Below are 26,040 nucleotides of genomic sequence, written 5' to 3' on the forward strand. Positions count from 1 at the left end.
TTCAGTTAGCTCGTACGTGTGATTGAATTATTTACTTTTTTTTGTCATCATCTGTCAACCATAACACGTGTGTGATAATATCTTTGTCTCTAAATAAAAACGAATTGGTCATTTCAAACAGAAGTAGCCTTTTGAATCGTCTGTGTGGTTGACAATTGTGACAGCTGAATAGTTTAAGGAGCGATTTGCTTCATGTGCAAACGCATGTGCATGCGCTGATCTCTGTGCGCAGGGCAGCGCTGCAGGCAAATGCAAAGATGTAAAACGTGCAGCAGCAGGTGCATCAGTCTGAGCGCCTCTGCTAAGAACTCATGAAACGTGAAACCAGGATTGTAGGAAAAGTCATGGTTGGGTTTATTTCAACAAACATATTACATTACATTTGAAGAAACACAAAACATACATTTCACTTTTTGTTTGAATCAGACTTCTCTGTAACGTTAGCTTATCAGGTCTCAGCACGAGAGGTTTGTGTTTGCTGCTCAGTTAAACTGACACAATCTGATTTTTTAAAAAAGGTCCAAAAAGAATTCAGAAATCTTTGTTCCTTCTTCTTTGTTTAAGAGGACGCACACTGTTTTGGAAATGAAGTCTGTGTGTGTGTTTCTGGCTGTCAGGATGCTGATTTATACGTCTTTGTCTGATTTAAACATCGGTGATGAACATGAACGCGAAATAAACCCAGATCAGTAACAAGCAGAGAGAGGAGAGTCTGGGGGAACACGACGAGCGCGCCGACATGTCATCGAGATGAAGCAACAAGCTTTCACGCTGCATCGCTGTTCAGATATAAAAGAAGCAAATCTGGATTATTTCGTTCGCTAGAGCTTCACAGCAAACTGGACAGGAGATGATCGAGGATGCAGGCTCACGAGAAAAATGAAACAGGAATATTCACGGAGTGAAGCTGCTGTTCTTCACTCTTACTTAGCTTCAGCTGCAGATGGAAAAGTCCTAGAACCACCGTGAGGGCGCTAATGTGATTTTAGCGGCAGTTGTGACTTTGGCTTCCAAAGAAATTCAAGATAAACCCTCCAAAGGTTTAGTGATGTCACGTGTACGTGACGTGCATACTGACACATTTTGGTTCGAACTCGTTCTCCATTTCGCTCCGGTTATTAATGAGACAGACTGAGATGCGCAGCTTCTCCTACAGTTAAAAAAAGGTACATATCATTACTATCATACACTAAATGTTAACGTGGACCTATTCTTCTTCTCTTTAGTTTCTGTCGTATGTTTCCATGTTTATATTAAAAAACCGAGACACTCAAACGTCACGTAGAAGGACCCCGATGATGCGTTCAGGTGCTTCCCCCAGACTGTTCGCTCTTTGGTTGCTTTCTCTCCTTCGCTTCATTCGTGACACACACATAAACACACTCATTCAGACTGGACTTTCTCAGCTGGCGTTCAGACTACAGTTAAAGTGGGTTCAGAGAAGCTGTGTGTGTACTCGTTTTAATGGTGTGTGTGGGGTTGTGTTAACAGTCCCTCTGCAGCTCTCAGACCTGAATGTGCATCAGAACTTGTTTACGATGAGTCTGGAAGTCTTCAGGCACCGTGTCTGGAATAAAGAAGGAAATGAGCAGAAAGTTCATCAGTTGTCAGAGTCAGCAGGTTGTACTTCCTGCAGATACCGACTGAAAAGTGGACACAAGTCTTTAAGCCCTGATCTCATTGGGATTTTTTTTAGTTCTGCAGACATGAGAGGTAAAATGAATAGGAAGGACGATGGGTTATTAAATATTAATGCATGTGAGCTTCTAATTGTGCATAATTTTGGGCCTTTCCTCTGAGTATTTCATTTCAGGAACAAACACCAGCTCCACCATCTTGGACTGCAGGGGGCTCTGCAGACTCTGAGCTCAGCGGAGCAGAACTGGACTGCACATGGTCAGGTTCTGGTTAGAGCGGGTCAGCGTGGATCTCCTGAGCCAGTGTTGCCCCTCAGCCTGCTTGTAGATGAAACTATGGCATCAATTTGAAAATCTTAAAGACATCTTTATGGAGTTATCAGTGTGTTCACAAACCTTTCAGAAAACTTGACCTCTGGACTAGTAGATGCATGGTAACAATTTGAAAATCCTACGTTGACTCGTTCTCTAGTTATCGTATTTACCAACTAGGATGTGCACCCTTTCTGTAGATCCAAGGAGTGCTGACAGTATTCAGTCAGCCTTTTACGGCCGAGGGGTAAAAATGATAGCAGGAGGATTGTTTAGATTAATAATATTTTTAAAAGTTCAAAAAAGCTTCTAAAATTCCAAAATACTGGTTCCTCCTCAATTATCACATTTACAAGCTTTTCAGAAAACCTGACCCCCAACCTTGAGGTCGAGGTGACTGAGATTTTCAGTAGACATCAGCAGGGAGACGACAACATTCATCAGCCTTTTACGGCCAAAAGTAAAAACCCTGCCTCACTACAGATTAGCCAATCTCCCATTCAAGATCATCTTCCTTCCTCTGGGCCAGTACAGAGGTGCACTGCACTTGTACTGGTGTAACTGTGATATGCGCTGGACCTGTGCGTCAAAACAGTGATCCTTTAACAAGTGTTCACTTTGTGGATGAAGTCACAACGAGCCAAATGGGACAACAGCTCCAAGTGGTGAGCAAAGACTAAGTTGGTGTAACAGCAGGGAAATAAAAAGTGTTCACATTTCACAGATTTTCACAACTCCATGAATCATCAAACTCTTGGGTCAGTCCTCACCAGGTTCCGACAAGGTGCCTCTGTACTTGGGAACTGTGGACTCTTGAGCTGAAAACTGCTTGGTGGCAGCTGCAGATCCAGCTCTCATCAGTCGTGATGATCCTTGAAACAACGCTAGGATCCCTTCAGGACAGAAGCTGGTGTTTGCATGTTTGTGGTCAGAACGAGCTTCCAGGAAGTCATCCAGCCATGCGAGAAGATGATCTTGGATCAGTGGTATTTAAATCAGGCAAGGTTTTGGGATTTTATGGGCTTGTTTTAAGAACTTCTTGTATGTTCGGGAAAAACTGAAAAGTCTGAAGGTGAATCGGTGTCACTGGTAACACAATCGTCCACTTCAACACGGCAGTGACATATTAGCACCGTAAAAGGCTTATCAAAATATTCCAGGACTCCCCAGAAACAAATAAAACGACAAAATAATGCCAAGCAGGGTCGGCGGTCCTACCATTGCATCTGTAGCGCAGGTTGGACCAGATGATGTTTTCCTGGGAGAAGCAGAAGACACCGAGCCGTCCTCCTCTCATGGTGGTGTCGACCACAACGCCAGAGTCTGCCACCACGCGTGTCCCTTCAAACAGCTTTACCCTAAAACCACAGGAACACGGCGATGCTCCAGGTTAGAAGCCAATCATTCCTATGGATGAATACTAGCATCAGGCATCAGGCGAGCAAATAAATGATTCTCGGGTAAATGATCGGTAAGGATTGTAAATCCAGCAGCTTCAGAGATGAAAATGCAAACACTCCAGAAGATAACTGCTGTGATGTTTGGAGACAGAAGTTTCCTAAAGATAAACATGAACTCTGGAACGCTCCGAGGCAGAACCCGAACCCAAGCTTGAAATACAAGCCTGTTAGAAACCAAACATTGCTTGGGATAAATAATAGATCGGACTGGGAATTACGTGGATAGAGTGTATGAAGTAGGATGAAAACCTAATTTTCACATAATGTCTGTAATAAATAAGTAAACGGTTTTTTTCTCATTTTCTGAATATTTGTGCCACATTTGGACAAATCATCAGACGTACTAAGTTTTAATGAAACGATGCAAACAGATTGGAGGTAAAACCTTCATTTCTGCACTCTTTATTTTCAGTCACATGTCCAAACTGCACAGAAAGTCTCAGCAGCAGCTCTGAAGTACTGAGCTGAAAAATGCAAAGACAGAGTGCGAACAACCTGGGACTCTCTCTCTTTAACGACTCTCTGAAGAGACTTTCTGAAAACCTCCTCCTCCTCCTGCCTCGCTGCCTTTATTTCTTTGCTTTTCTCTTTCTCCTCCTGACCGGCTGAAGAATGTGAATCCAGACCTTTTTTTAATCTGCTGCCATTTCCAAAAACGTAAACGTTTTGAGAATCGTGACACTCACTGGAAGAACCAGAATCCGATCATTTATCCTTCAGTGAGCGTTGCGACACTGTAACATTTAATATCAATCAATCTAATATATACAAATGTATTACAGAAATAAAACAGCACGGAGGAAGAGTGTAACTTTGAGTCGATCTGCATCAGGCTCACTTTTCGGTAACGTGACTCGAGGTCTTATCAACGACTGATTTAGCACTTCGAGTGGGTACAGTAGATATTTTACGGGATAAAGTTTTTCAGTGTGTCGCCGTCTCTCCGTATGATCTGCATATCAATGGCCTCGGAGGTGGATTCTTGCCAGGGCTTTGGTCGTCATGGAGACGAGTACAATGGAGTACCGGGGGGCCCCGAAGCCACAAAGAAGTTTCAGAGGGTGAAGAATGCAGTAAAGAGAAAAGAAAGAAAGAGACAGAAAATAGATGAGCGTGAGGGACACAGCTGCAGGCTGAGGGAGTACTACAGAGTACTGCAGTATCTGCACTTAGTATATATAATAAATTTGTGCTACAACATGAGTACTCACTGTTACAGAGTACTGTAGTATCTGCACAAGTGAAGATCTTTTAACAAAGCTGCAAGGTGTGAGTACAACAGAGTATATCGAGGCTACTGCAGTATTTGTTCTACAGATTATTCATATCTTTACTACAGCAGAATATATACTGCAGGCTTTAGTACTACACTAAAAAACAGAGTTAAAACCACAGAGCGAGAGTACTACATAGTACTCAAGTTCCAGTCCTGCACTCTGCATGTGCTATGGAGTACATCCAAATAAGAGTGTAGTACAGGATACTGTCACACTGCAGTATTTAAGATACTTTAGTCAGACCTCCCTGAGGGTCTGCCTGTGCTCTCACCTGATGTATCCCACCTGCGGTCGGTGGCTGAGCTGCCAGCGGTAGGACGTTTTGTCCATCCAGCCGGTGTTTCGCGGGTCCTTCCAGAGCAGCTTCACCTCTCCAGATGTATCTCCCGTGTGCCACAAGGCATTCCTCAGGAACTCACCTGGTCCGGTCCGAGACTTTACCGCCTGCAGGATGAACACAGGGAGAAAGTTCAGGGGGTGCAACGTCCTGAATGAGACAACTGAACTCTTCAAGAATGACCAGCAGGCATTACAACCTGCCAACACATGATGCAATACTGGTTTCTGCTGATTAAATGTGCATTAAAGGACAGTAGAAGAGAGTAGAAACCTTGAGCTGCAGTGCGGGCTGGGCCATGGCTCTGAAAGGTATGGATTGCCAGTAAGCCTGCTCTGTCTGTTTCCACATCACCACATAGAAGCTGGATGAATCCTGGTAGCCAAAGATGAAGCCAGCGTAGTCGTCGTCCGTAACCGTGTTGACGTGGAACGTTCCCTCGAAGTCAACGCCATTAAATGCCGTGTAGCCTGCAGACAAATGGAGGAGGTGATGATCTGCTCGAGGACCAGAGGACAGCTGTGAATTCTCCACTTTAAAGTGGAACTCGTACCTACGGCTAAACCAGGATCGCTGTTCATCGTCTGGACAATCTCCATACCCTGATGAAAGAGCATCGAGATCACACAGGCAGTTATTGTTTATAGCCTGAGACAAATATGGTAGTAGAGTCCAGCTGGTGCTGGAAATGAGCAAAATAGGCACCCTTGTTGTGCTTCCAGTCCACCAGAAAGAAACGTTAGTATCAGTTACATCTTCTTGTTAATGCTTTTACCGACTGTTTAACACCAATGGACAAGCGATTATACACATTTTCTAGTAAAGAACAGGTGGAGAAACAGTTGTACTTGATAACCAGCCATATTCACATAAGACTACCAAAGTTACCTGATTCAGCACCACCCAGTTGGGGTCAATCTGTGCGTCACCCTCCGGGTCCAGGATGACAGTCTGATAGGCTCTGAAGTCTGTCAGAGTGACCTCGGCACTCTCCGGGCACACATCGAACAAATCCATCACAGCGTCGTTATCAAAGTCGTTCTCACAGACATCTCCGATACCGTTCACTGCAGACGGACACGATGGAGCGGTTTAAATCTAGACCTTCGCAGGATTTCTATGAATAAAGTTACTTCTCTGTGCAGACGACACAGTTCTATTTACTGCCAGAAAAACACAGTTCACAGCTTTGCTACTGTTGACCTGTACATTCAAAATTCACTGAGGGTAATACCAACATTAGAAACACTTTGATGGCAAATACAACAAAACAACATGAATGTAGCTCCAACAAAAGACTTGTGGTAAACGCATCAGGGAACTTGGGCCACATCTGAATGCAGACATTACTACACCGATATGTAACCAGGATGTTAAAATCCTTGGAAACTAAAAGTATACATTTTATAATAAACTATTCAGTAAGAATATAAAAGTAATAATCACACAGAAAATGTAAACTTCAAGAGGTTAATTGTAACTAACCCGAGTCTAATTTTCTATCATATTTTCTGCTCTTTAAAAAAGAATAAATGGATGGTACACAGCAGCAGGTTCTGGTTGTTTAGCCTTTGTGGGCTTTTATATGATTGTTACCATCTGAGTCTTTCTGATTGGGGTTAACGATTAGTCTGCAGTTGTCGTAGTCATCGAGGATGCCGTCGTTGTCATCGTCGTGGTCGCAGTCATCTCCCAGGCCGTCGTTATCGGAGTCCAGCTGGGAGCTGTTGGGGATGTCTGGACAGTTGTCTCTGCTGTCCTGGTGACCGTCGCCGTCCCTACAGATGTTAAATAAGCGACCGTGTTTCGCCTTTAATGAGCAGGTTTCTGTTTTTAGAATTACTGTCCATTTTTAAACATGGAACTGTGTGCCCACTAAAGCCTGGCTATGAAAGTGAGTCAGTCTCCATAGACTTCAATATTTTCTTCTAATTAGAGGTGTGGCCAATTTTAGTGACACAGCTGGCTTGTAGCTCGAGGCTGTCATAAGACATAAGACTGATATACTGTATTCCTACCCTTAAATGTATGTTAATAAAACATACTTACATTTATCAGAAACAGCCTGTTTGACAGGAATTGAAACTAATTGAAAATAAAAATGAAATCACTTCAAACAAAGACATTTTCATTTTTTAATCTACAGTGTAATTTAGATCCAAAGTAATCCCATTTATTCCCAATTTCATTTACCTTACAATATAAAGCCCCCTCCCTGAGCAGATGGCCCCGCCCCTCCCTGAGCCTGGTTCTGTCGGAGGTTTCTTCCTGTTAAAAGGGAGTTTTTCCTTCCCACTGTCACCAAAGTGCTGCTCATAGGGGGTCATATGATTGTTGGGTTTTTCTCTGTATGTATTATTGTAGGGTCTACTGTACAATATAAAGCGCCTTGAGGCGACTGTTGTTGTGATTTGGCGCTGAATAAATAAAATAACATTGAATGGATGCCATGAAAACTCAACTGCAACTAGAAAACAAGTTTACATCATTTTTTAATTTTCATTGCATTTTTAAATGTTTTATGGCATCAAAAAATAGAAAACTAAAATAGATCTGTGTGTGTGTGTGTGTGTGTGTTCCTGTCTAGCTATCTTTGTGAGGACTGAAATCTGCATTCTACTATACTTGTGAGGACACACTCACCGGTCCTCACAAGTTTGAAGGCGTTTTTGAGGCTCAAAATGAGGTTTTAGTGTCAGGGTTACAATTAGGTTATGGTTAGGTTTAGAGTAAGGGTTAGGCATTCATTTTTAATGGTTAGGGTTAAGGTAAGGGGCTAGGGAAACCATTATGTCAATGAAGGTCCTCACTAAGATAGCTGAAGGGGGTTTTGTGTGTGTGTGTGTGTGTGTGTGTGCGCGTGTGTGTGTGTGCGCGTGTGTGCGTGCGTGCGTGCGTGCGTGCGTGCGTGCGTGTGTGTGCGTGCGTGCGTGTGTGTGTGTGTGTGTTTTCCAAACATACGTGTCCAGGTTGGTGTCGCAAACGTCTCCGACCAGGTCGTTGTCTACATCAGTCTGAAGAAGAAAGAAGACAGACTGTAACCTCTGACCTTTCTAGTTACAAACACAAAACAGTTGTTACTGAGTTATTTGTGCACACCGTGTTACACTGTCTCTGTTTACTGCTGAAACGCACAGAAATGCTGTTTTTACATCGAGCTGTTATTCATCAGCCGCCTCAGTTGTGAGTTGTTGGTGTGACCTTTTAATTCTTTTGACTTTCTCACAACTAAAAAAGTCACAACAACAACAAAGATGCAATACGCAAATACTTTTCAAAACATTTCTCAGCATTAACATTTAGTGTTTTTTGTTTGCGATTTTTATTAAAACAAATTTAAATTCCATGTGTGATTATTTATGTCCAATAAAATGTAGCGTGCCACAGGGCCTGAGTGTTTGTACCTGCATTGGGTTGCTGAGCTCAGGACAGCTGTCGCAGGCGTCTCCGACTCCATCTCTGTCTCTGTCTGTCTGCATCGGGTTCGGTACCTTTGGACAGTTATCCAGAACGTTGGGAATACCTGGACACAAAGCCATTCACCAGTCTTGTTTAATGGTTATAAATGGCATTCATGCAGCACTGTGGCTTCACCAGTTTGCATGTTTTTGTAAATAAACAGCCTTAAAGACAAACTTCTAGAGCTTAATTTGCTTCACAGCTCTTGTAGTTCCTGTTCTTTGTCTCTAGAGGGCAATATAGAGTCACGTGTCTCCTGCGAGGTCTGATGGCGGTTTCTAACCGTCTCCGTCGATATCCTGGTCGCAGGCGTCTCCCTGTCCGTTGTTGTCTGTGTCTTTCTGGTCGCTGTTGGGGACGTTGGGACAGTTATCACAGGCATCTCCGAATGAGTCGCTGTCCGAGTTCTGCTGGTCTTTGTTAGGAACCAAACGACAGTTATCCTGAAGGCCAGAGGACATGTCACATGACCACATCACAGCCACGACAGCCACTGACAGACGCATTCGCGGTCTCTAACCTCCACGTTTTTGATGCCGTCCCCGTCAGCGTCCTCATCACACTGGTCTCCGATCCCGTCGTTATCGGCGTCCTCTTGGCCAGAGTTTGGTGTGAACACACAGTTGTCCTGGTGGACAAAGACAGCAGGTAACACACACACATACATCACAGTCCAAATTACTTTTTAGAGTTTAATTACTAAATTAATCAAATGACCTATTATCAGTCAACAACAGCTGATCGCATGTGACACGATACAGTGATAGTGTCATATGTCTGACCTGTTTGCAGTGTTTGTCGTTGTCCATGCAGGGCAGAGGGCGGTCGGGATACCCGTCAATGTCCGTGTCCATACCGCACGTGTTCCCGTTGCCGGCCCAGCCCACATTACACTGGAAACACACACGTGACAAAACAGGATCATCCAGGTGATTCTCTGGTCTGTTTACATGAAACTGCAAATATATCTGAAAAACTAAGTACAAAGGCGTAAAACTTCTTATTGTAAAGACAACATTACGGTGGACGTCCACCGTACTTTATTAGCTGTTAATGGTTTGTCTGACCTTTTCCAACTTCAGATGAACCACCGCCTCATTTACTGACAATGTGTGCACCAGGAGGATGATTATATGCTCTAAATGTTGAGAACTTTGTGACAGCTCAGGACAGACTTGAGGCAATACGACCTTATCGGTGCTATCATAAAACCGAAGCTTTTCTTTCTGTTTAACTAAATCAAAAAGGTTAATTAACGCTTCTGCATTTTTCATTAGTTTTTATTTTCAACCCTAATCATGAGTGGGTTTGTTTTAACTCGTTATATCCATAATTTTGTAATCTATGTCGTATTGACAGAGGAATATTTAAGACGAAGCGGTATTAAAACACAGTATCAAAAAAAGATCCACCATTGAACAAGTTTGACCAAATTAAAAACACTAAACCCAAAGAAACGTCACGTATATATGTGTTGGTTTTCATTTTTTCTGGTCACTTTTCATAAAGCACTACTCCAAAATGCCACTAGAGGGCGGTGTGGATTAGTTTACATTGAGCTGAGCTCAGTGAGCTGTGAAGCGTGATGACAGTTAGTAGTAAACAATGCAGATGTAGTCGACTGTTTGGAAGTTTTTTAGGTTTGGTGTCATTGCTCCTCTGAGGAGCATCATGTTCATAAAGGTAATTTGTGTGGAAACATGGATCGTTACATGACAGTTACATAAACTCGAAACAATCAGGTCTGATGTCCTCACCCTGCAGGCAACCTCTCCGTTCCTCTCCATGGCACAGTGGGCGTTGATGTCACAGGGGTTAAAGGTCAGTGCAGCACAGGACTTCCTAGGGAAGCATCCTGATGTTTGGTTACCGAGAAAACCAGGTTTACAGCCTCCACATTTGTACGAGCCCTGAGGAGAGAGAGAAATATAACGTAGCAGTTACAGCTGGATCTCCACCAGAGGGCGCTGTTTCTCAGCTAAAGCCCCTTTTCCAGTAGTAGCTACTCGGATCGAGTCGCCACGGCTTGCCACTGCTCGACTCGGATCGACTGGTTTTCCATTACAATCGAGTACCACCTGATGTGTGTGGTCATCGTCATAGCAACATGGCAGAGCATCCCGTGACAAAATTAGTATGCAACATCCAGTTAACAATATACCTGCTGCTCGGTCTGCGGCTTTTCGTCAAAATCGGGAACACGGCATTGTTTCTGTAGCTGCTTCTCTCGTTGTCGGGTTTCAAAAATGGCAGTTTTGATTTTCCTGAACGAGACGCTCTCATGACTCATCAAGTGACGCCACTAAGCAGCCAATTGCACACAGTCTGATGATGTCACCTTTTAGTACCTGCTCGGATCACTTGGAACTCCGGTTGAGCAGGTACTAATTTATTAGCTGGTACCAGGTACTATGACTATGGAAAACTGTGGCAAGTCCATCCGAATAGGTACTAATGGAAAAGGGGCTGAAGAGAACAACGTGCAAGTAAATTTATGTTCTCGGCAAAGACATCACAGGAATTTTTATCTGTGTGAAGAGAACAGAGATGTGAACTCACCACAGTGTTGACACACACAGAGTTTGGCACGCAGGCGTCAGGTAGATCAACACATTCATCAATGTCCACACAGTCCTGAGAAACAGATTCAGGTTTTCAGAACACTTTTCTCTGCAGACACGTTGGCTCATCGTGCAGGAAAAGCACAGGTCGAACTGTTTTTCCACTTATGTGAAGCACGGCCAGAGTGCTGCTCACTGTCGGGGCTCATTTACAGGGACACCTGATGTACTTGTTAAAAACAAGTTTAAAAAACTACAAAAATGCTCTCTCTCTCTCTCTCTCTCTCTCTCTCTATATATATATATATATATATATATATATATAGATAGATAGATAGATAGATAGATAGATAGATAGATAGATAGATAGATAGATAGATAGATAGATAGATAGATAGATAGATAGATAGATAGATAGATAGATAGATATGAGTACGCACACAGTGGTCATTTACAGTGAATTTTGCCATATGTACTCAAACTTTCTATTTTTTTCTATTGTTTCCGTTTATTCTTTTCTCCAAAAGTTATTTTTAATTGTTTCCAGCTGCATTTTCCTTTTATAAACACATCCAGCGCTCGGGCTGTAAAACAGTGTGAAGTCTGGATACAGCAGACATGCTGACACAAAACTGTATCCACCCATAAAGGTACAGTGAAAGAGAGAAAACAAGCACACCTTTGTGTGTGTGTGTGTGTGTGTGTGTGTGTGTGTGTGTGTGTGTGTGTGTGTGTGTGTGTAAGAGAGAGAGAGAGACCCCGGGACAGAGAAATAAATCCAGAGTTGAAGTTAAAAAAAAAGAGTTAAACTGAGTGCCAGTGGAAAATTAAAAATAAGTGCAGTCTATTGCCTGACCTGTTTGTGCGTCTTAGCGTAGTCCAGTCCAGTTCCTGACAGTGGCGCCCCCCACAGGCCTGGAGGACATGGCTGACAGCTGAACCCCCCAGCTGTGTTCACACAGGCTTGGGGAGAGAAACATGGCTGCACATCGCACTAAGACAGAGAAGACGGGTGTTACTGAAACACACATCTGGCTTTACAAACATATACCGTGTGTAGTTAGCTTTTTCTAAAGTGACAGCTTCTTCTTTTCCTTCTTTTCCGTATTATGTATGTACTATTCCAGTGATCAATGTTCAAATAATGAGGTCAGTTTATGCGAAAGCCAAAAGCCAAGGATTCATTTTTTCTACTCCTACATCTGTATGATGTCAGTAAGTGAGGATATCCCTAATATGGTCATCTGCCTGCTGTTTGTGAAGGGCAGCCAATCAGAAAAGATTTGATTCAAAGAAGGAGGAGTTAAAACAGTACGGTCTGAGAATAAAAACACAGAGCTGGAAATAGGCCGAGCACACCCCCAATGTGCAGTACTGGCATTGTTGTCTGTTGAAGTGTAGTTGCATTGTTACCTCATCAATGTCCCTGCAGTGTGTCCCATTGCCAGTGGTTCCAGGTGGACAGGGACCACAGGTGTATCCAGGGTAGTGCAGACTCTCCATGCAGGACACGCCTTTGTGACAAGGGTTAGGAAAGCAGCGGGAACGAGGCTCATGGAAACCTGCGACAGAGACGCTGAGAGTCAGAGCTTCCTCGCATTTCAAACTCAAACTACGAGGAGGACAAAGAGCACCGCCATCTCACCGCAAACCTGACACTCCAGGATGGTGTTCCTGATCAGAGACATCTCCTTCACCTGCGGACCATGACAACACACCAATAAGCTTTTCAGGTTATGCCACTTCTCTCCCTTTACCTCACTGTATTTGTGTGTATTTAAATTTATGCATCTCACTCTTGGTGAACTGAGAGCTGAGCATAAAAGAAAGGTCCTCAGTTTACTGGTTGAGCTACGTCCCAACCCTCACCTGTGGTTATGAGCTCTGGGTAGTGACTGCAAACTGAGATCAGGGATATGTCACACAGTGGAAATTTGGTTTGATTGCAAGTTTTTAGTTTGTTATTTGACATTGTTTTAATCCACTGTGTACTGGCTGCGCATGGGATAAATTAGTTGATCATGGATGTAAAGATGGATGGATGGACGGACAGATGGTTGTATGGATGGATGGATTGACAGATGGTTGGATGGATGGATGGGTGGATGGACGGACAGATGGTTGGATGGATGGATGGATGGATGGATGGACGGACAGATGGATGGATGGATGGATGGATGGATGGATGGATGGACGGACAGATGGATGGATGGACGGACAGATGGTTGGATGGATGGATGGGTGGATGGACGGACAGATGGTTGGATGGATGGATGGATGGATGGATGGATGGATGGATGGATGGATGGACGGACAGATGGATGGATGGACGGACAGATGGTTGGATGGATGGATGGGTGGATGGACAGACAGATGGTTGGATGGATGGATGGATGGATGGATGGATGGATGGACGGACAGATGGATGGATGGATGGATGGATGGATGGATGGATGGATGGATGGACGGACAGATGGATGGATGGACGGACAGATGGTTGGATGGATGGACGGATGGATGGATGGATGGATGGATGGACGGACAGATGGTTGGATGGATGGATGGGTGGATGGACGGACAGATGGATGGATGGATGGATGGATGGATGGATGGATGGATGGATGGACGGACAGATGGATGGATGGACGGACAGATGGTTGGATGGATGGATGGATGGATGGATGGACGGATGGACAGATGGATGGATGGATGGATGGATGGACAGATGGATGGATGGATGGATGGATGGACAGATGGATGGATGGATGGATGGATGGATGGATGGATGGACGGACGGACGGACGGACGGACGGACGGATGGATGGATGTACTCCCTGAAACATGAAAGTCTACCAACAGAAGACTTTTTCTCACCTGTTTGTCTGCCTCACCTGTTCTCTGATGTCCTGTCGCAGCTCTCCCAGGATCTGATTAAAGATAATGAGCTGGCCAATCAGAGCCTTGGTGTGGTCACCTGACAGGAAACGTATAGTCAGTGATCAGAAATCAGCTCAAATGTGATTATTGGTTTTGATTATTTGCATAAAAAAAAGCAAATCTCACCCAGGATGGAGTTCACCTCGCCGCTCACTGGAAGAGAAAGAATTCATCACTGTTTATTAATGTCACACAGGGTATAATTGATTACAGTTAGAAAATGATCAGCTGGAGTGTAAAGCTGCAGGAGAAACCAGCTCTCTCTGAAGGTCTGAGTGCAGAGAGCCACACTGAGTGAGATCTCAGTGAGCTGACCTGAGTTATAGGATGACGAGTCTCCTTGGAACGGGCAGTCAGTCAGAGATCCAGCTTTAGCAACGCTGCCCCCTAAAGCCATCATGAGGGACACCAAAGCCCCCTGAAACAAAGAAGAAGAGAAAGTGTGGAACAGAGCAAGAACTGTGAGGGAACCGTTCCCTTCATTTATCAAAATGTGTTCCTCACTCTCACGTTGAAGCTCAGACGCAGTTAAACTGGCAGAGGGCTGTAATTAGCACGCCCTTTAATTGGGTTTTTTCCTCATGTGAAGTGCAGACACTGACGAATGTTCCACTGGCGGTGCTGCCCATCACTGCTTTATTCACTCTCCTCTGTGCTCGTCCCCGTGCTGGCTCATGCACAAAGGCCCTTTCAGATGGGATTTATTTCTCTGAGGGAGGTGGAGTGATTTTAATATTACCTGCCCCACTTAGTGATTTTAATCCAGAGTTTATGCGACTCATTTTTCACCCCCTCTTTCACAAATAATTACCTCCTGCTTTTTCAGCAAACTGGCTGCTCGTCAGGTAATTTAAACCCTGTTCTTCTACTTCACAGTAAAAGTCTCATCTGTATTTCCACAGCCTGAAGCAGTGTCTTCAAAAATCCAGTTTAGTCCAACCAGCAGTTACCCCTGACACATCCTTCTATTTCAAAAACACTCATAATATTTCCTTAATCACTGAACAGATCGTTAATTTTCTGCTGCTCCAACCTGGAGTCGGGCGTAAGTCTTCTGCCCGTGTCTAATCTCCACCATCTCCACCTCTCTGGGCAGGGGAACCAGCGGCGGCAGGCCCTGGCTGGAGTCAGCCAGTCGGCAGTCAACATACAGCTCCATGTTGATGTTGTTACGCTGCAGGCCACCGACTCTCAGGATGATGGAGTGAGTCCGTCCATCAGCCAGGTTAGCGTTCTGCATGTTCACGGTGTGGACCTTCCCGTCAGCTTTGACGTAACGAACCAGGACTGAAGAACCAGAAGAACATGGATGGTAGAACAAAAGATAGTAAAAGAAAGGAGAGGAGAGAGAAGTCGCAGTTGGAGCAGAAATAGATGGAGTAGAAGAAGAGGAGAAAAAAATGAACAGTTTGACGTTTGGTTTAAATGCATCATGATCACAAACACGGCATCAGGTATTTTATAGACTTACATATAAAGCATAGCTCTGTTTTTATAGGGTTTATATTAAGATAACGCAGAGCCGCTGGTTAGAGATTATAGATGACCACCTTGTAATTTGCAGTTTGATCTAACAGTGGCAGTATTAAGTCATTGCAACAACACCTATAATTAGACACAATAATGATACAGAAGTATCATGAAGGTTTAGTGTTAAGCGGCATTTTCTGTCACATGTCAGAGAACCAAGTCGGCCAGATTTTATTTTCATATATTACCTGCTGTAGTGCCATTTGTGGCAGCATTTTGAGTTGCTATATGTCAATACAGCCATTATATCCCAGATGTTAATAATATGTTTGCATTAAGTCCATAGTAACTACATAAATTACAAAACAAAGTGCAATAAACTAGGTTTATATTTAGTTGCATGAAATATTTTCCAAACACTGGAAATTTATTTTGAGTGTCTTTACATTTTTGAGATGCACCAATTTTTATAAACTGCAGGAAAAATGAAAATAAATAATTTGTGAACATTTTGCAAAAAAAAGCATCAAAATAAACTATTTCCAACAACAGTGCAGTTTAAGTCCTGAGCCTCCAACAAAATGACACAGACAGGCCAACATGACTCACAAACACCAGCAAACCTTCGAAAGGCCCCGCAGGGAAAAACTATGTTTCCCGCAAAAATGACATCACTTCCGGTTTTGGCAAGTGAGGGCGGTCGTGCGATAGCTTGCGCTGACGTTTATTCCAACGTTGATCGGCTCGGCAAAGCGTGTTTCTCGATTATAATGTTTTTGTTGTTTCCAGCGCTTTTTATGCGGTTTTTAAAAAAAGACATTTCTGGAAGGAAACTGTGACCTGAGACAAGCTGAATGCGTGTTGCTTAAGTACGCTCCTCCGGTTTCATATGCAAAAAAATTAATTATTGCGCTAGCTTATGTGGCTGCAATTCTAACGGGATTTAGAAATAGTTACACAAATGGGCTTTAACCTCCTGGACATCACATTTTGGGTTATTTAGACCAAAAAACTCAATTTTGCTCTACAAGGGCCTGATATCCACTTACAAGAACATTATCCTGCTACTGTTCTATCAAATATTTTAAATGAATATCCTCATATGTGGCTCTTAATAAGGTAAAAATCTGGTAATTCTTTGTTTTTACATTCATCAGGTCCCAATCAGCCCAAATATCAAAGAGAAATTAAAAATGCTGCTGTGGGAGAGTTCGGGTCTCAGGAGGTTATAGAGGACAGCTCTGCAGATGAGAACAAACCTGAGAGATGTTGATGAAAGAAAAATAGAACTCATCGATATTAGACTGCAGTACTGAGCAAATATTAATCCAGTCTTTAACTCCTATCTGTCTTCTACACAGAAAGTGTTACTAAGATACAAATAAGAAAGTTATTTATGAGGGTCAACAGGAGGAAATCATCCACAGCTTACTCATAAAGACAGGAACTGCCCATGCTCTAATTTCTAAATGCTTTTGTTTGAAAGTAGGCGATCAGGGCAACGGTTCCGTGGATGAGAAAATGGAAGAAGCGTAACGGAAAAAATTAAAAAGAATAAACAGTCTGAAGGAGCGGATGGCTGGCAGCTCGCAGCAGCAGGAAGAAGGAGCTCTGCTGACCAATAAAAACATGAGAAGCACCAAGAAAATAAAACTACCAGGATAAAATAACTGTGGTGGCGTAAAGATAAAAGTTATAGTTGTATCTTATTTCTCTGTCCCACAGAGCTGCGCTCAGTTCAACATAAATTACTGTCACCAGAGAACCCAGTGCAGATTCATCCGCTGCTGGAAATAGTCCCATTATTGGCCTATTTTCAAGGCGAGGAGGCTCTCTGGAAAATTTGTGTGGATCATATTCAGACTAAAGCATTTTGAGACAGCTAAATCACGAGGTCAAAGGTCGGCCTAAGCCAAAACACAAACACAGAGTAGTTTATGAAACATGGAGTCTGATTACAGCAATCATGTAGTTAGAGCAGCTGCAGGCTGAACTCGCAGTCTGTCATTATCAGGATGAAGAAGATTATAAAACGACAACAGAACCAGATTCCTGTGCCGGCCCGGCGGAGACCAGCTGATCAGACCAGACTGCACCCGCCCAGCACAGAGCCACGTGAACGTCATTCAGAGCTGAACCATCAGAGCGCAGTGTTCAGTTTCAGCTTCATTAAACATCATTGAGCTCGGCGTGATTACCAGCTCTGTAATCAGCCACCGTCTCAGTTCTGCAGGACTCAGAGTTTCCACAGATCTTCAGTCTGTCAGGCTCAGCTGTGTGTTTGATGTGGCAGACATGCGTGGAGTCTGCAGGTTAAATGTGTCACTCAGTGGAAACGTCACATCTTAGTGTCTGCATCTTTACAGCCCATGTGCTCCTGGACCAGCTGATGTATTTTATTTGCCACTTGTGGGAAAACTACATCAGAATGTATCAATAGGTTCATATTTGATTTTTTGACAACAGATTTTTCCTCCATGTCTAACTGTCAGTGGACAATCTGTGAGAAATTTCTGCTGTTCAACCTTTATGACAGGTAAGAAGGAGACGCTGCACCTCGAGTGGACGTAGATGGTGACGTAGTCCTGAAGTTATATACATTTTCATCTATAGCAAAGACAAGAGGGCGTGCAAGAGACTGATGTCACAAACTGAAACCTGAGAGAGCGGCCTGTGCAGAACCAGAAATTCCAATACATTCAATTCAATTTTATTCACACAGTGCCAGATCACAAAGTCGCCTCAAGGTGCTTTATATTGTAAGGTAGACCCTACAATAACATACAGGGAAAACCCAACAATCATATGACCCCCTGTGAGCAGCACTTTGGCGACAGTGGGAAGGAAAAACTCCCTTTTAACAGGAAGAAACCTCCGGCAGAACCAGGCTCAGGGAGGGGCGGGGCCATCTGCTGTGATTGGTTGGTGTGAGAGAAGGAAGACAGGATAAAGACATGCTGTGGAAGAAACAGATGAACAAACAAGTGTGACGGAAAACTCTGTGCCCTTTCTGATGAGCTGTTTAGGTCAGAAACTGACTCTGGGGAACTCCAGGCCTCGAGAGCCGGTGTCCTGCAGCTTTTAATATCACCCTGGGCCAACACACCTGAATTACATGATTAGTTCACTACCAGGCCTCCGGAGGACTTCAAGACATGTTGAGGAGGTCATTTAGCCGTTTAAATCAGCTGTGTTGGATCAAGGGCACATCTAAAACCTGCAGGACACCGGCCCCCGAGGCCTGGAGTTCCCCACCCCTGGAGCACAGGAAATTAAAGTGTAGTTTAACCTGTGGAATATTAAAGACTGCTTTTGTCCCCAGATTGTTCAGTGTCTCTCTGGTGAGTGGAGTGTGCAGGATGATTGGTGGAAACGGTGTGAATAACTCTAACAAGCCTGTCATAACGGTTTTTACTTCCTCCATCATCATCATCAGCTGAATGATTTTAATGAAACATCTTCAACAACAACTAAAACCTTTGCAGTGACCATCACACCTCCTGAAGAACCCCACAGAGTCTCGGGATTCCTCAGTGATCTGTGGAACCTCCTTACTGCTCCACGGTACGGTGCGTTACTCTCCAGGGCCCCGTGGGTTCAAAGGTAAAATAAAACGTTTCTGTCAGATGTCACAGAAACACTGTGGACCAGCTGCTAAGCTAAAGACGCCACATTTCCTTCCTTTCTTTCCTTGTCCTGAACCTGCTACGTCGACCCTCTTGGTGAGGTGTTTCCTCTCAGTGAAGTATTCGAACCGCAGCCTTCATGCTTTCATGGAAAGCTTTTACAGCTCTGCTGTTTCATTTCAACAAAATCCATCCTGACACTTTTGGGATCTGTGGAAAGTTTAAGATTTCCAGCAGAGTTTAAAATAAAGAGGATTTGGATGGTGTTTGGATCAGAGCTGGAGTCAGATGAGGGTGAGCTGCTACACGTCCACCAACCTTTGTTGATCTTCCCCATGATGGCGACCTCCAGGTACTTCCTGTTGTCCTGCTTGCTGTAGATGCCCAGCAGAACTCCTCCGAGCTTTGCCGGCAGCCTGAACGTGGACACCACGTAGATGTCACTGAGTGCGCTCAGACCACCAGACAGCTTCTCCACCGCTGCAACGCTCTGCTTCGAGTCCTGCAGACCCAACACGTCGATCACTGAGGAGCAGGAAAGAGTGCACACAAGTGTTTCGTTAACACGAGAGTCCGTTAGCTCAGAAACCTCAAAGAGAAAAAAGCTGAACTGGTTTTTGACTCCTGTTCGATCGAACCACTGCCCCAAACAGCCAATCAACGGCCAAACTGGAAATTAGAAATCATGTTGTAGTGACAGCTGTGGACAAAGACCCACCGTGTGATCGCAGAGATATCTTTGTACTGATTATCTTAGCAAAGATGCAGAGAAGAATCCTGTTTTACTTTCTCGTCACTACTAATTAATCCACATGTCACAGAAATGTAACTTGTATAAAAAGATAACCAACAACAACAACCATAAGTAAAGAATGACACAATAAAAACATCTGGTTATAACAGGCATCAAAACTAAGAAATAAAGCGATGAGGGAATTCGCTCATTTCCAGATGTTTTCGATTTGTTGAGAAAGTCGTCAAATAGAAGAACTTTTTTCTTTTTATTACATTCAACACCAGGGCAGATGTTTGGCAAGTCTCTTTTGTTTTGATCGTCGACAACATGAAACGCGTTAGGTTTTGGTCTCAGTTTCAGAACCTTTACATACAATCAGCACACTTTTAACATCTGGAAAAGTGCCGGGCGGCGTCAGGTCGATGCCAAAGCCTGGCAGCATATTTTAAGACGTTCTGTGGTGACGTAGAAACAGATACTGCCTCGAAATGATTGATGCTAAGGCTGAAAGTTCAACACTAAAAATCATAAACTCTGTGATCGCCTGCTGAGCTGTCCAAGGTACACGCCGCCTCTCTCTCCAGCCAGCTGGGATCAGCTCCTGCCCTCAGGACGCTCTCCAGAATAAAGCAGACATAACTGATGGATAAATGGAAATCATTTAGAAAGATGTAGGAGACCCACCGTCGCCCCCATTTTCCTTAAAGACCATCTTTATTGGTTTCTTCTTCATTTTTTTTATTAGAATCATATGAGGATCTGAGCATCTAACAGCTAATATCTGACTTTCTTGTGACCTTTGCACGTTTAAATTAGACTCCAAGTCACAACAATACTGAGTTAAAGCTTCCTTTTTAACATCTGAAACTTCCTGCAATCACTCAACTGCTCAGACTGCAAAACGAGACAACAGATGCATTTCTGCACCTCAGCTGGATTTGTACAGACGCATGAAGGTGGTTTACATCTCCCCTCTTGTTCTCACTGGGTGTCTCTAATTGTTGCTCCTCCCACTGTGGATTTAACAGTGATGATTTCAAACACACCAGAAAATTCTGGGCGAGGATCACATGAGTCAGAGCGGCTGCTGCGGTTTAATGTCACCGAGACAAATAGATGAGATTCCTCTGGGAGCTAAAATATTGTCTGAACATCGCAAAGGATGCAAGAATATTGTTCTTTAATACTTGACTCAAAGAAAAAACCTCGCCTGATCTAAGATAAATGGAACCTGTGCTCCATGAATGCTCTTTCGTGACAAATAAAAATACAAAAGTTAATCCGTATCCTTACACAGAATAGGCGTGGTTCAGGAGTACCTAAGAAATCTCTACCCTGAGTGAGCTGCATACAAAACCGATTAGGGACCACCAATGCAGGAACACAAAAGTGAAGCTGCTCAGCAGAACGGCTCTTTCCAAGCAGCTACGGTCTGATGACAGAAGGCGAGATAGAGATCAATCAGGGCAAGGGCCGGCTTGCCTTGATTGACACTAATCAGCACACAGAGCAGAGCAGTGTGCGAGGTGCTGTCGGCTATGCTGAAAGCAGTGACTCACTTTACCTGCTGATACATGAACCGACGCAGCAAACTTCAACGTGCAGCTTCCAGGTTTTTATTGTGAAACTAAGCTACGTTGGTGAGCTCGACTCAGGAAGTTTCTGATCAGTCCATCTGCTGAACACAAACACCACAGAGGAAGAACAACACAGACAGCTGATAATCCTGCCGCCCCTCCACCCTCACACCAGCCAGGATGTCTTAGTCCAATAACAACAGATGACTCCTGATGTTTTAAAACAAACCCCAACAATCTTCAAACTGGAGACTAGTGTAGCATCTGAACCTCCGCAGAAAGAGGAGTCAGCTCCATGCAGCCCGCAGGAGGGGGCTCAGACCATAAACATCTGGCTGGAACCAGTTTAAGCTCAATTTACTGGTTTCACAAAGGTGGCTCAGTGTTAGACACAGTAACAGGTCAGAGCATCACGCAGACACAGCTGACGCTAAAACTGATCCCAGTGCAGAGGCTTTAAAACGCAGAAGAGTCGTGAAACCAGCAGGCGACCCCACAGTGGCCACGCCCACCTTTCAGTCTGCAGACTTAACACTTGGTCCTAAATAAAGTCACTCCTGCAAACGTTAAACACCTTTTCTCAGATCACTTGACTGAGTACAGTTTCTTTTTGATAGTTTGTTGGTCGTTTCTTAAAAGCAACAGAATCTCTGCCTCGCCTCCAAAACCCTGTTTTCCATGTTTTAATGGTAATAAAGTATTTGTTAATAAAATGAAAGATTTAAAGATGATCTCTGTCTGCACTGGGCTTACGTCACAGAAAATGAATCCTTAGCAGACGGGGAACCCCTTTCAAGTCCTCGCTTTTAGTCCAAATCTCTTGCAGCTGTTTTCCAGAAGATAAAATTGAAAAGATTAAAAAAAATGTTGTTGGAAACCCAGAAAGTTACTATAAACAATCCCAAAGTGGAAGAAAGCAGTGAAAGCGCTGACACACTGAGGAAGCTTTCTTCTCATCAGATTGTTTTAAACACTTGAAAAATAGGAGCAGTGATCCTGCTGATCTATAACATCTGTTCCTCTTTATTAGGCCACTGTGAAGATGGTCTCTCAGCCCAGAGTCAGCAGAGGTCCGCACCTCAGTCCTGAACTCCTTGCTCGGTTTTTATTTGGTGTCTGTGTCTGTGTTTCTCTTTAGTCTGAGTGAATCTGTCCTCACAAAAAAATAAAATCATTACAATTCACCCCAATATGCAGCTGCTGTGTTTTATGTAACATTCATCGGTGAGCAGCAGCTGCTGTCACTGTGGATTACACAGCATGTGCAATATGGACACCTTTTGTGTTCTTTAATGTTTTCTGTATTATTCCAAAAAGGACTTTGGAAAGTTAAGTATGATTAAAAATCTGGATCTCTAAGACCACAGACTGTATGTAGAAGATGGACATGGCTGCCATGACATCATCCACTGGTTTTGGACTCCACATTTTAAAGGTTCAGTGTTAGTGACTTAGAAACGACCTCATTCAGTTATCAGCTAGTGCTAGCTGGCTCCCTTTGTCAGCTGGCTGCATCACTATTTATTACTATAATGGACTAATAACGCACTCAGCAGGACTGGAGTCTTTAGCAGGCACTGATGTTATTATCAGACTATTATTCAGATAACTAAACGCTCCATCATGGACGTGAGGCCTGAGGTGAGACCTTCGTCAGCTTCCACCTGCTGTTCAAACTTCCTCAGCAGCACACTTTGTTTCACAGAAACAGCATCCTGAGCCGAACACGTCCTCGGGATGTTTTAGACCATCTCACTCTGTCTCCGGTACTAAAATTTCTGACTTCAGGTGATCGACTGATATCTGATACAGTCTCAAGAACTTTTATTAAAGAAATAAAACATTTTAATTTGAGTAATTCGTGAGTATAGATTAGTTTTTAATAGGTTTAAGAACAGAAAGGGAGATTTTACACCACCTGGTTAGAAGGTGTAATAATGAAAAGCTTATTAATACATTTAATATAAATGTAGAACACATTTACCTTTTTTCCATAAAATCGTAAGACCAACACTAAAACAGTATCAGTAATGATTTATTTGTTATTAATAAACCCGTTTGCTATGAACTCATAACCTGAAAGCTGGTCGTGCAATATTAGTAACACAAACCTGGTATTAACATTAATAAACACCATTTATTAAAGAGCAGTTTTTCAATGTATTTGCTAAGTTTGCTAAAACTGTAATATGAAAACTGGTAACGTGTAGCGTTGAAACAATATTAGTAACGTGCTCGGAGTTAATAAAATCAGCAGCTATAGTTAATGTGTCACTACGAAGTGTACTAAAGCAGTACTTCAGTGCAGTACTCGAGGATTACAACTACTTCCCATCCCGTTTTACTCGGTTTCAGTTACAGCATCAGCTGCAGGTTGGTTCGGTTCTCTGACCTTGGACGTCCGGTCCGTCCGGGACTCCCGCAGCGAGCTGAGCGCCGATGAGTGACAGCAGAACCGGGACACACCAACCCATGCTGGACCTCAAAGAACCGGCTCTGGAAACTTTAAACCGGAGATCCCGGAGGTACAGAAACCCGTGCAGGTCCCACGCGATGCTGGACTTGGGGGAACCGAAGGAGAACCCGAGGAGCTCTCCAAAGAAGGTCGGAGAAGCTGGAGGACGGAGAGGGGAGCAGGGGCAGTTTCAGCCAGGAGGAAGGAGCAAGAGGACCGAGAGAGCAGGCTGTATCCACACCGACGAACAGCAGCGGTGAGCGGTGAGGAGAGGAGCCGAAGCACCGCAGGACAAACCGAGCAACTGACGGGCGGGTTCACGAGCACAGCTGGAAACTGCTGCTGGCGCGCGCTCAAGTCGTGCGCGCGACCCGAGAGCAACAATAACAATAAAAGAAAATCAAATTAATTCAACTTTAAAAACAACAACAAAGTAAAAACAGAGAAAGGAAGTTTTTTTCATAGGTTAAAGTTTTCTTTTCTTGAAGTGAAACATCTGCACTTCACTTTTTTGGATAACAAACAGAGAAGCAGCTCGGATCAGATTACATAACAGCGAATAAGGGGTCGAGAATCAGTTTAGTGCCTGATGACTGCAGCTGTGAGGGCAGTAAACAGATCACTCCTCCATCCATCACAGCAGGTCAGAGGTCAGGTGTCAGAGGTCAGGAGCTGCCTCCCAGGAGCTCTGATGTCCGTACCACCTTTGTGTTCTGGGACCCTCATTCAGTCCTGCAGGGGGCCAGCTGAGGGTCCAGGGCCAGACTGTGACACCCCCGGGTGCAGGGTCCTTGTGTGAGTTCAGAAAATAATTTACAAGAAGAATTAGAAGAAAAACGTCCGGAAGTTCAGGAAGTGGACCTCTGTTGAATCCTTTTGGATGGCTAATGGAACTAGCTGAAAAAACACACATGGCATGCTGTGCGATACGTCCCACGTGTTTGTACTTCAGTGTCCATACGGATTTTATTAGCCTGATACTGCAGTGATTTGCAATTTAATTCAATTATATTTATACAGCGCCAAATCACAAGTCAGCTTAAGGTTCTTTATATTGTAACATAAAGACCCTACAATAGTACACACAGAGAAAAACCCAACAATCGTATGACCCCCTGTGAGAAAGCACTTTGGCGACAGTGGGAAGGAAAAACTCCCTTTTAACAGGAAGAAACCTCCAGCAGAACCAGGCTCAGGGAGGGGCGGTTGGGGGATCGTCTTTACAGGCTGAGACCTCAGTCTAAAGTCTGTGTGTGATCTCCAGCGATGGGCAGTAATGCATTACTGTAATCTGATTACTTTTTCAAGTAACAAGTAATGTAAGGGATTACTATTGCAAAAAAAGTAATTTGATTACTGTTACTTTCCCGTAAGCAAGCTGCGTTATGATGACATTATTTTATTTTATATGCAGGAAATAGGTTTAAATGTTAAACAATTTCTTCAAGTCAAAGACTGTTGAATATAATTTATTTTCTGCTTGATGCATAAAATTAAAAGTTTAAAAGTAATTAAACAAGTTTTAAAAAGAGGCTTTCCATTTGATTCAATTTTATATGACGATTAGGCATAAAAATTAGAATTGGGCTGAAAGGTCTGTTGCTTTATTACGTATTCAGGTTGTGTATCATGTTTTTAAAAAGTAACTAAGTAACTAATTACTTTTGATCAGCAAAAAATGTAAGTAATCAGTAAAGCAACTGGATTACTTTTTTGAAGAAGTAATCAGTAATTAGTTACTAATTACTTTTTTAAGCTGTCTGAACTAAATTGTTTGGTTGGTGGGTGGGCGTGTCTTAGATGGGCAGGCTCTACTGAAGGATTCATGTGTGAAGAATTACTCAAGGCCAAGCTGGCACAGACTGAGAGGCATCAAGAGGTCGCAGGGCCCTGCAGCCAAACAAACACACATGAAAACATCCATGGATTCATGATTTTAATGTTTCTAAAGTCCTCATCACAAACATGACTGAACATGAAGCGCTGGAGGTTTCCAGGCTCCCGTCCTGATGTAAAGGAGAGAAGCGAACTTCAGTGAAAACGTAACGTGGGAGTGATTCTCGATGAAATCAGCAACACAAAGAAGGCGAGCTCTCGGTTTCTGCTGCGGTCCTCCCTGCATGCCTCCTCTCACGCTTTCAGACTGTTTGTTTCTGACTCCAGCACGTTGCCATGGAAACTCGTGTTTAACAGCAG

The 26,040-nt window shown here is 43.6% G+C and overlaps 1 protein-coding gene across 1 annotated transcript; it reads right to left on the reverse strand.

Annotated features, from left to right (window-relative positions):
• Nucleotides 1-316: 316 nt before the first annotated feature.
• On the reverse strand, nt 317-25,004 carry thbs3a (thrombospondin 3a). The gene is made up of 23 exons (XM_085472402.1): nt 23,782-25,004; nt 19,395-19,601; nt 15,014-15,267; nt 14,296-14,398; nt 14,107-14,133; nt 13,935-14,017; nt 12,689-12,740; nt 12,457-12,605; nt 11,900-12,037; nt 11,042-11,116; nt 10,240-10,392; nt 9,265-9,375; nt 9,003-9,110; nt 8,766-8,925; nt 8,428-8,546; nt 7,985-8,037; nt 6,620-6,801; nt 5,912-6,090; nt 5,577-5,625; nt 5,297-5,493; nt 4,958-5,130; nt 3,168-3,307; nt 317-1,567 (listed from the first exon to the last, which is right to left on the reverse strand). The coding sequence occupies exons 1-23, from the start codon at nt 23,861-23,863 to the stop codon at nt 1,506-1,508; spliced, it is 2,856 nt and encodes a 951-aa protein (XP_085328528.1). The 5' UTR covers nt 23,864-25,004; the 3' UTR covers nt 317-1,505.
• Between the last annotated feature and the right edge of the window lie 1,036 nt (nt 25,005-26,040).

This window comes from Copadichromis virginalis, linkage group LG11 (assembly GCF_057382275.1).
Source record: "Copadichromis virginalis isolate Kocher_CV1m ecotype Utaka linkage group LG11, C_Virginalis_male_GT1.1, whole genome shotgun sequence".
Lineage (NCBI taxonomy): Eukaryota > Metazoa > Chordata > Actinopteri > Cichliformes > Cichlidae > Copadichromis > Copadichromis virginalis.